General features: G+C 51.3%; 1 protein-coding gene across 9 annotated transcripts in view; it reads left to right on the forward strand.

The window, feature by feature from the left end:
• PTPRF (protein tyrosine phosphatase receptor type F) overlaps positions 1 to 6,482 on the forward strand; it is a 376,425-nt gene extending 369,943 nt beyond the window's left edge. For all 9 annotated transcript variants that reach the window (XM_088060645.1, XM_088060644.1, XM_088060649.1 and 6 more), the window contains 6 exons: positions 559 to 737; positions 3,144 to 3,270; positions 3,493 to 3,618; positions 4,245 to 4,399; positions 4,536 to 4,671; positions 4,804 to 6,482. In XM_088060645.1, the coding sequence (XP_087916771.1) occupies positions 559 to 737; positions 3,144 to 3,270; positions 3,493 to 3,618; positions 4,245 to 4,399; positions 4,536 to 4,671; positions 4,804 to 4,872 (792 nt within the window). In that variant the 3' untranslated portion in view covers positions 4,873 to 6,482. The remainder of the gene's footprint in view (positions 1 to 558; positions 738 to 3,143; positions 3,271 to 3,492; positions 3,619 to 4,244; positions 4,400 to 4,535; positions 4,672 to 4,803) is intronic.
• The last annotated feature ends 4,710 nt before the right edge of the window (positions 6,483 to 11,192 follow it).

Below are 11,192 nucleotides of genomic sequence, written 5' to 3' on the forward strand. Positions count from 1 at the left end.
AGGGCCTCACATGGCTGCACTTCTCCCCAGAGCAACCCTGTCCCTCTGCAGAGAGCCTCTGCCACTCGTAGAGAGAAGGGTGTTTCTGGAGATGCTGGAGACAGTATTTTGCGGAAGGAAAACAAACAAAAACCCCAAAAAACCCAAAACAAACAAAAAAATTAAGCTGGCAGGGGGAAGAGTGACTTCTGTTTGAATCTAAGTAACACATTTACCATGACTCCAGTTTACGGGACTCATAGAGAGCCATAAAATGTCTCACAGTAACCTAAAATAGATCTTCTTTACCTAAAACTGTCACAATTCTCACATTTTCTTGGGTTCTTCTGGGGTGAGAAGTAAATAGCAAGACATTGTTGGAAGAGGAAAAGCTTTGCTTCCCTGCCACTACCAAGCATATATCCCTGGCTCAGCAAGGTTCAAAGCTTCGTGGCTCTGTGTGTATCAGAGAGCTGCTGTGGGTCGCCACTCCACTACATGACTGCTACCAGGGTCCTGATTCTGCCCCCAGACTGCTGCATCCCCAGCAGGGATCTGATGTGTCTCCTCCTCTTTCAGAATCTGGCCAATTCTAAAGCACATACCTCACGTTTCATCAGTGCCAACCTCCCGTGCAACAAATTCAAGAACCGCCTTGTGAACATCATGCCGTATGAGCTGACGAGAGTCTGCCTGCAGCCCATCCGGGGTGTCGAGGGCTCTGACTACATCAATGCCAGCTTCATAGATGGCTACAGGTAAGGATTACCTTGGGTGGATGTGCCAGCTTGTCCTGCCTGCTTGGAAACCTAGGCAGAGCTGCCTTCTCTTTCCTGAGGACTGGTCCTGACTGCCTGAGGTGGGCTGGGGACCACTTTGTTGCATTTTATCTATTTCCATCTTCTCAGACACTGCAGTGTGTGTAGTTGCAATATGTGAAGACTGCCTGTGAGTGAGCACTGCCAGGCTGGCTTGTGTTGCTGTAGACAGATGCCCACATGGCTGGAGCAGCAGGCTGTGTTGGCTCCTGGGAAGGTTTTACGAGATATTCTGGTAGGCATCCCTTGGCTTGTGTTTTATATCTACAGTACCTAACTCCCCACTGTAGCAACTAGAGTTAGAAGTGTGCTTCCACTGAGTGGCTGATCCAGCAGCTCAAGGCTTGTTCCACGTTCCATGTCTTGATTTTGGGAGGAGTCCGAATCTTCAGGCAGGGCTGGTGCTGGACACTGGGAAGCCCATCACCAGGTTCATCTCTTCAGAACACAGTTTAGAAAGCACAAATTAAGATGTAGTAGGGCAGTAATGCTTAAGTTTTCTGTATCTGTCTGCTGATACCTCATTCTTATATGCTAAATGCAAGGAGAGAGGAACAGCCCAGTGGCCACATCCCCTTCCCAACCAACCCCTAGACAATAAACCAAACCAAATCACAATGATACACATAAAAGCTTTGTTCCTGTCATCTCTGTGCACCATAACAGTAGGGTCATCCCTCATGTGCACCATCCTCAGTGCTGAAGTGGGGGATGCAATGACAGATGTGGCACGTCCCTTACAGCTTGGCTTTTTTGGTCTGGTAACCTCCCAGAAGCAAAAGGCACTGCCAAAGGGAACAGATGTGGGTGCAGCCAGGCCAGCAGCTCTGTGCCTCATCACTGCTCCAGCAGCTGAGCCCAGCAAGAGTTCCCAGGGAGAAGAGCTCTGTGGGGATAAGAGTGTGGATAAGGAGCAAAAGGGGAGCATCCCAACACAGGAAAACCAAAGCAAGCTAAGCTCCCTCAGGGTGGAACAGAGTATCAGTGAAGGATGAAGGGGCTGGAGAAGAGCTGTCACAGAGCAGAGGGAGCCTCCACTCCCACCTGCCTATGTGGCACAGAGCCATCCACCACCAGTCATTAAGGTGGCTCCCTGGCTGCAGTCTGAGTCTGACAGATGGACTGCAGCCACTGTCCTGATTGCAGAGCTGGTGGAGAGCAACACTGGCTTTGCCTCTTGGTGATGCTACAGAGGGAAAGGGTGAAGGCTGCCGGCACAACAGGTGGTACCATTTCATGTGCTACTTACCCCATCCCTAAGTTCTGTTATCTCTTCCCATCCTTTCCTTTGAACCAGCATTCTTCTTGTTATCTAAAGTAATCAGTTGGCCCAAGGTCCTGCAGATATCACTGATGCTGCATCTTTATTAGCTTTTTCACTTCGTTCTGCATCCCCATTCCATGTTTTTTACGATGTGTTATAAATCCACCTTGAAGCAGCCCCTGTCTGCATCCCGTATTTTACAGCTGCTCATTAATTTTAGCACCATTAAAAATAGCACCAGTAGAGGGGTGGAGGCAGAACGGAGGGAGGAAGGCAGGACGAAGCCGGCCCTGGTCCCGCGGGCTCCAGCGCCCCACAGTGGTGGAGCCAGCCCGGGCTCTGCTGTGCCAGGCTGGGAGCTCAGAGAGCCACGGTACCAGCACACCAGAACTGAGTCCAAAACACCAAGGGGCCTTTCTTCAGGGGCCAGTCTGGGGCAGGCCACAGGGAAAATTAGGGAAGGTGGTCTGGTTGGCAGTGGAACCAAGAACAAATTCTGAAGCTTTAGAAAAGCAGACAGAACTGTATTAATGGTTTCCACACTGCCCTTGTTACTGTCCGGAGTGTATAACCCAGGTGATGTGGTTCAGCTGCTCTGTGTTTTCCCATGCAGTGGGAGGGACGGTGGGTAACGCAGAAGGTAAAAGTGCAGGAACACAGGGGTGCTGCTGGGATCATCCCCAAACACAGTCTCTCTTTCCAACCTGGGTGGGTGCTGGCAGCCTGCTAGTGGAGGCCTGGGTGCCAAGAGGGCTCTCAGTGCAACAGCAGCACTGGAGACATCCAGCAGCAAGAGGCTGGGCTGGGGATGCCATTACCCCAGCAAGGACTAAGAGCTTTTCTGGATCCTCTGTGTTGTGCTCTCCCTGTGTCTGTGGGGAGCACTTCGAAGTGCTGAACAGGCTCATCTTTTCCCAGAGCCCATGGCTCATCCTAGAGACCTGCCTCCTATAGCTGGATTGTCAGCCTTGCTCCCTGGTACCATGGGGCTCTGTCTCCAGCTCACCCAGCCCACCAGTCCCAAGGAGCAGCTGCTGCCCATCTCTGAGGAGCTGCTCTGAGCACCATTATGTTTGTCACAGGCGGCAGAAGGCCTACATCGCCACGCAGGGACCACTGGCCGAGACCACAGAGGATTTCTGGCGGATGCTCTGGGAGCACGACTCCACCATTGTGGTGATGTTGACAAAGCTGCGTGAGATGGGCCGGGTATGAGTCCTGCTGTGGGGAGAAGGGGGCTATGAGGCTGCTGTCTGTGGGCACAAGCTCTTGGCTCACCCCAGTCTGGTTTTGGCACCACTCGCTCTGGGCAAGCTTCCCACTGTCTGGTGGTTGCCCCTGTGGCCCCACAACCACACAGGCTCCCAGGGAGTGGGAGGGAGGAGCAGCAGCTTGTCACTGCTAATGTCTTACCCTGCTCCTCATCCACAGGAGAAGTGCCATCAGTACTGGCCTGCAGAGCGCTCTGCCCGGTACCAGTACTTCGTGGTGGACCCCATGGCAGAGTACAACATGCCACAGTACATCCTCCGGGAGTTCAAGGTGACGGATGCCAGGGTGAGTGCACCTGCTGGCTCCCCAGAGGAGCCTCTCATGCCTCTGCCCTATCCAGGCCAGTTAAGGGAGCATGCAACAGCTCCTGGAGCAACAGGAAAGCAAATGCTGCCTTGCACTGCAGGCAAAAAGGGCTGCTGTCCACCACCTACTGCTCCTCTCTCCACACGTTCCTGCCCTGCCAGCTGTCAGCCCCATGAGCAGCTCAGGGATCCCTATCAGCACCAGACCCTGTCTTGCCTGCACTGTTCACTCGGGTGAGCATTTAACACAGGTCCCCCTGCACCTGGAGCTTGTGTGTGCAGCACCAGACCGGGCACAGGACCCTTGTGTTACAGTAAACATGGTCCTAGAGTGGATAGGTAGCTAGCTGGGCCCCAAACATTGACCCAATGGACCCTGTAGAGGTCCAAAGCCCTGCTCAGTTCAGCTACCCTGGGGTGAACATGGGAGAATAAACACAGGTCCCAAACATGCAGCAAAAGATCTGCCTGGGCTCATCTGTGGCCTGTGCACCTTCTCACCTGGCCTGGTTCAGGGGGTCTGAGAGCAGGTCGGAGCACCAGTGCTGAGGGGAGTGAGATCAAGCCCTCACCAATGGTTCACATGTAACACTCCTCTCCCTGCAGGACGGCCAGTCACGGACAATCCGCCAGTTCCAGTTCACAGACTGGCCTGAGCAGGGAGTGCCAAAGACAGGAGAGGGTTTCATTGACTTCATTGGGCAGGTGCACAAGACCAAGGAGCAGTTCGGGCAGGATGGGCCCATCACAGTGCACTGCAGGTAAGTGAGGACTGCAGCCTCTCTGCAGTGAGCAGGTCCCTGTGCTCCAGGAGCAGCTTCTACCACTCCTAGGAGCTCTGCAGAGCCTTTCTGGGGCTGGCAGGACTCATAATGGCCCCTCTTGCTCCCTGTGCAGTGCTGGGGTTGGGCGCACTGGTGTGTTCATCACACTCAGCATTGTGCTGGAGAGGATGCGCTACGAAGGTGTGGTGGACATGTTCCAGATGGTGAAGACCTTGCGGACGCAGCGGCCAGCCATGGTGCAGACAGAGGTGAGCTCGCCTTCTGTGTGTGGCAGTGGAGATCTGGAGAAGAGAGGGGCCTGATATCTTTGGATGTTGGACCCTACAGCCCACTGTCCTTGTGTTCCCACTGCTCATGTTTCCCTCGTTGTTGCCTTGCAGGACCAGTACCAGCTGTGCTACAGAGCCGCATTGGAGTACCTTGGCAGCTTTGACCACTATGCAACGTAACAGTGCTTTCCTCCAGTCGCGGTGGGGATGTCAAGGAGTGGAGACAGCTCTCTCTGAGCCAGAGCCACCCATTCCTCAGTCCTGTACAGGTGGAGGTACTGCCCAGGCAGCAGACCTCCATGCCAACCAGTTTTGACCACGGCATTTAGGAACTTAGCCCCAGCGCCAAATGAGGGAATCCGACTCCAAAAGCATTTCCAGTCTCTGGCTGAATTTCTGCTCATGTGCATCTCTCACCCTCTCTCATGCCGACTGCATTTCACAGCAAGGCTTTAGGTGGGTGGAATGGGATCTTTTTTTTAAACATGTAAAATAGTTACTAGTGGTTTTTATAATCTTCTCTCTCTTTATTTTTTATTTTTTGCAAGTCTTAATGTTTTGCCCAAGCAGAACTGGACCCGCCAAACCTTTGGGAGTTGGGTTTTGTTTTCTTAATTTCCTTTTGCTTTTACATTTTTTTACTGCCCTGTGTTTATTTCAGCCCAGTCACTGCTGGTTCTGCCCATTTTAGTGCAGCTTCCATGGTAATTCGCAGCAGCTGGCTTGTGGTTCCTGCCCATCTCCATTCCCCATAGGCTTTTTAATCCTCTGTAGAATATGAAATTTCATGAAACTGGACCTAAGCTACCAATTATTTTTTTAGTCTTCTTCCCCCCCACCATTATTTCCTTAGTAGGTTTGGGTTTGGGAGGGCATGTGGGGTCGCTGGAGAAGCGTCCCTTTGTCAGCTGGAAACCATTCAGTCCTATTACGTGTTCAACCAATCCAGTGACCGTGTGTATTGGCAGATCCTGATATGACGTGAGTTGTCGTCGCCTTGTTTGTAAGAGACCCGAAATCCCGGGCTCCAGGAATTGGAACCTCTTTTTGTGTGTCTTGCTGGAAAGGGGCATGAGTATTGAGGGGGTCCCACAGTTCCCCAGGGAGGGAATGGAAAGAGCAAGAGAGCAAGACACGGCCCTTTGTGTTAATCCCACGGTTCTGTGCGTGCAAGCGCCATCCTGTCACCTCTCACCAGTGGAGTGTGTCAGAGCATTGACAAAGACAAGGAGCACAAGCCTAGGCAATCCACAGCAGAGTTGCACCAGCTCTCTTTGGAAGCAGGGTACTGCAGGGAAGGGGAGGGGAGTACACATGGCTTCAGAGGTTGGGTGTATCTATAATTTCTGCTATCCTGCAAATGTTAAGAGTCACTAGAATATTGTACTTTCCGCTACTTCAGGATGTTCTAATGAACCAATGTGGCAAGACTACTGGACTTAATTTAATGGTACTATATATTAATACTCCTTATTATATCACGCTTGCACTAAAGATGGGGAGTGAGCAGCCCTCTTTTGAGTGCATTGAGTTATGAATAAAGGTGGTGGAAGGGTATCTAATTGTATTATCACATGTATTCCGAATGTTAAGAATCCAAGCTACGTTGAAATCAGCAATCCAGGGTTGGTAATGTTGGAGGACACATTCATTTTTACCTTGTGGATGCATAGTGCTGTAGGGGTCACTGTTGTATACAGTCTGTTTTCTATTTGTTAATAAAAAAAAATCTACAGCATCATTGCATAATTCTTGATGTTAATAAATTTGAATAATTGGGTTTCATACAAGCTGGCTTTCCTGTCTGTTTCTTCTGCAATAAGCCGAGGCCATAGACTCCTTTGGCAATTGGCACACTCCTCAGCCTGTGGCAGTTAATTTCTTTCCCACAGGTATCTCCCAGCCATGAGTGTGCCACACTTTCTGCAGGGGCCCTATGCCTGGAGGGAGCTTGGAAACCTTCTATGACAATTCCTCTTGTGCATGTGTGTGTTCACCTCCTACCTCTCTGCAGCTGCACAGGAGTGCACTGACTGGCTGGACTTGCAGGAAAGAGAGGGATCAATGGTGATGGTTGCCAGCCTCCTGGGATGCTGCAGTAACGCTGCTCTCTAGCACTGAGCACAGTCATGTATTCATGTGCTCAGTTATTCATGTTAGTGCTCAGCAGTAAAGCCATCACCTGGCCCCTGACTGCAGAGCAGCACCCAAGTTTGTTCAGGTGTGAAACCCCTGCCCAGGCTGGCAGCCCTCCCTGCTCTGTGTGGACAGCCCAGTCCAGCCCTGCCTATGTGTGAACGGCAAAACACAAAGTGTCAGCTCCTGGAGAGATCAGCACCTACACACAGCACAGGTGTGTGAGGAAAAAGCCAGTGCAAGGGGCAGAACCACATGGATCAGGACTGTATGGCATCTCCATCCTTCCCAAGGGAGCCAAATCTGCCCTGGCCAGCATGTCCACGATGGGTGGGAGTGCATGGCAGACTGAAGAGCTTTTCCCTAGCATAGCTATGGGCACCATAATGATTCCTCAGTGACTGCTGGGGCTCAATCACACATAGTGTTCCTTGCTAGGCCAGACCAGTTCCTGGGTAGGTGCCAGATGCAGAAATGTTTTCCCCTTGCCTTGCTCATTCTTACTACACTGCTTCACTACAGAGTGGCCTGAGGGGCTGTTGGGCAGCCTCACTGAGGATGCAGATCCACAGGCAAAGCAAGCTCCTGCCCCTGTGAGACAGCACACGTGTGCATGTGTGTTTGTGGGCACGTGCCAGCATTGCTAGCATTGGGATGCTTGTCATTTCTGTCAGGGCCCAGGATGGCAGAGCAGCAAGCCAAGTGAACACCTGCTCACACACGGGTGTGTCTGGGGAGGATGGGCACCCTGCTCACATCGGTAGCCAGCCAGCTGGGAGATGGTCAGTGAGCACCTGCCTGTGCTGCAGCAACAGTGCTTGGGCTGTGCTGCCAAACTGCAGGTGGTGATAATGCTTCTGCCACTCACTGAGCACTCAGCAGGCACTGCCACACAAAGCTTTGGTCCATGTACAGCCTTGAATGCAGAGATCCTCACCAAGAGTTGCCAGAACACTTAGAGATATGCACACATGCATGGGCCTTCTTTCTCCTTGTCCAGGAACAGTTTGCACTTCCTTCCCCACCTGTGGGCTTGTCTGTGGACTGAGCAGAGGCAGGAGGAAGCAGAGAAAGGGTGACTAACCTCAGCATGGAGTGCACAAAGAATAATACGAGTGAGCCCAGGCCTCTGTGACAAGGCTATTGCTGGTAGCCACATGGTCAAAGCCTCGTGCTGATCTCGCAGGCCAGGAAAGGCTCAGTGCACAAAGTGTGAGCACATACCACCTTGTCAAGGGGACAGGCCCCCCAGAGGTCAGAGAGCAGCAAAAACAGCTGCTGCTGGGACAGCTTTTCTCCAGTCCCTTTTCTCCACTCCTTTGGCCTGTTCACACAAAACCAACACTGCTCCAAAGGAAATGGACTTGTGTATCATTTTAAAAACACTTACTCTTTCACTATTTATTTCCCATTATTTCTGTATATCTCACAAGATAAAAGTGGAACAAAACATGGTGCATAGTAGATGAACAGCAATGCCAGCCTGCTCTGCCCTCTGAGCCAGCACTACAGCTTGTGCCACACTCCAGGCAGAGCCATCCTGCTTCCTCCCAGGGCTTGGTACTGACATTCCTGGGCTGCTGCACTGCTCAGCTTTTCCTGGCTAGAAAGGATTTACCACAGCTGGCTTTTTTTTTTTTTTTTCTTCATTTTTCCTTGGTATCAGCTTGAGACTTTTCCCTCCCTCTGGTATCAGTACCACACTGTGCTCCAGATCTGAAGGGAATGGTCTGGAGACAGTGCTGTAAGACACTTTAGCTTCTGTTTGGAGTCTCAAACAGACCAGCCATATTTGCACTGAGCAATGGAGCTAGGCTATTACTGCTGTCTTTTTGTTTTTTTTTCCCTGGTGAAAATTTTCCTTTCCTTAGTTATACCAGGTAGCCCCAATGCAGCCTCAGATAAGCAGCTCTGAAAAGGCCACAGTTTGGCAGGTGGGACAACAGCTAAATGGCAGCTAGTCAAAGGTGAATTTCTGGACACTGAGGTGCCCTTCTGCTCTTTCGATTTTCATATTTTTATTCATACCACTGATGCTTACAGCAAGAGCTGTTCAGGCACTGCCCAAGCTTGGCTTGCCTCCTAGTGATGTTAACTCACAGGATCATACAGTGGTTTGGTTTAGAAGAGACCTTTAAAGATCAGCTACTCCAAATACCATCCTGACCAAGCATTATCCCTTTGGGATTCCATTGCTTTAAATTTTGTTTTTCAAAGACAAAATAGTTGTTAAATAAGGAGAAAGAAATAGCTGTAACACTGAAAAAAATCTGAGCAGACTCTGCACAGTAGCTTGGCAACTCCTTCCCCCACAGTCCTCAAATTTCTTGTCCTCAGCAACATCACCATTTTAATTTCTAATGTTTCCTAGTTAAGAGTGACTTCTTTTTTTCTTTTTTTTTTTTTTCTCTTTTTACCTTTTTTTCCTGTTTGACCTGGTTCATTTCTGAGGGCAGGAATAATCCTGATCCTTCCAATTAAAAGCTCATTGTTGCCCTTTTTCTGGTTATAATAAACAATCTCAGTCCCCAGTAACAATTACAGGTTAGTGAGCCTCTATGCCTACGCATTTCTGCTCACAGGAACATTTTGCCACTGAAAAGGCTGAGTCGTGTCTCCTGTGGGCAGCAGGTCGAAGGAGGTGATTCTGCCCCCCTACTTTGCTCTTGTGAGACCCCACCTGGAGCACTGTGTCCAGCTCTGGGGTTCCAAACACGGGAGTAACATGGACCTGCAGGTAGTAGGTCCAGAGGAGGTCCCAAAGATGCTCGGAGGGCTGGAGTACCTCTCCTGTGAAGACAGGCTGAGAGAGTTGGGGTTGTTCAGCCTGGAGAAGTAAAGGCTCCAGAGAGACCTTACACAATTTCCTGTGCCTAAAGAGAGAATTGGAGTAGGACTTTTCATGAGGGCCTGTAGTGATAAGACAAGGGGGAATGGCTTTGAACTCAAAAGAGGGCAGGATTAGATGTAAGGAAGAAACTCTTCCCTACAAGGGTGGTGAGGCACTGAAACAGATTGCCCAGAGAACTTGTGGATGCCTCATCCCTGGAAATGTTCCAGGTCAGGTTGGATAGGACTTTGAACAACCATGTCTAGTGGAAGTTGTCCCTGTCCAGTGCAGGGGGGTGGAACAAAATAATCTTCAAGGTCTCTTTCAACTCAAACCATTCTGTGATTCTATGATAATAGGAAGTTTGTGTTTCTTGACTAAAGGATGACAAGTGCAGCTGCCAAGCCACCAGAAAAGCCAGAAATGCAATTTGCCTCAAAATTGTTACCTGACAGTTGTCTTGATTTTTTATAGGAGGCTGTGTGTCGTGCCTGGTGCTACTGTAATCTGCTTTGAAGGGTTGGTATGTATATACCTGGCAATTCAAAATCTGAGCAGGTCAGAGAGGCAGCAGACAAGGGAAAGCCTGTGTTGGAGTGGTGTTTCGTTAGGCCTTTCAGGGCTGCTGCCTGCTGTATCATGACAGCAAAGGAAACACGTATTAAGAGAAACAGAGTGAAATCAAGGTTTTTAGGCATGAGGGACCACGTGTGGTCTACAAGGACGGCTATGACCTTTTTCAAGTGGGCTGTGCTTACTTTCAAGGTTGCTCATTGGCACTTAGAGATTTAAAATGCATTTAGCACAGCAGAGTCTGAAAATCGCAGCCTGTCCCAGCCAAGGAGAGGTCAGTGTCCCTAGACAGGGTTTGTTAAGCACTCGCCCTTGTACACACTCAAAGGCATTTGCTGCTAAAGCTGTACTGTCAGGTTCCAGTCCTTGACACAAACGGTGGCGGATTATTGGCAGCATCCGCTGGCTACGGCGGCACTTTTCCACGTTTCTAGATGACCGGATTGTGCTGGCCAAGCGCCCTGGCGTGGGCCGGGCCTGGTGCTGGTCCAGCCTCAGTCTGCGTTCGCTGCCAAACGTTTGCAAAGTATCAAATTCTACTCTGGGTTTGTTTACACACGGAAACTGTAGGAGTATAATTAGCGGGGTTCGTGTGCTCGGTTGGCAGATGCCTGTTGTGTGTCACCGCTCCGCGCCCGAAACTCACCCGCTCGCTGCAGCACCCACGTACCCGGGGTTAGCTTCCACCCCGCGCTGAGCGCCCGCTGGACCGGGATCAGTCACCCGGCGACACTGGCGGCTCCGGAGGCGGGGAGCAGGCGGGATACAGGAGGGATGCGGGAAGGAGCCGGGTGGGATGTGGGCGGCATGGGGACGGTGCCCCCGCCGTCCCTGCGCGGGCTGAGGGTGCCCCGGCGGGGCCCCCGCTCGAACGCCCCCTAGCGACTGCCTGCTCCCGCCCGCCCTCCTGCCTAGCAACCGCCCCGCGCCCGGCCTCTTGATTCGCTGGCCCGCCCCGGCC

This window comes from Pseudopodoces humilis, chromosome 10, assembly GCF_049639895.1.
Source record: "Pseudopodoces humilis isolate 2021_Gansu_Grassland_sample_001 chromosome 10, ASM4963989v1, whole genome shotgun sequence".
Lineage (NCBI taxonomy): Eukaryota > Metazoa > Chordata > Aves > Passeriformes > Paridae > Pseudopodoces > Pseudopodoces humilis.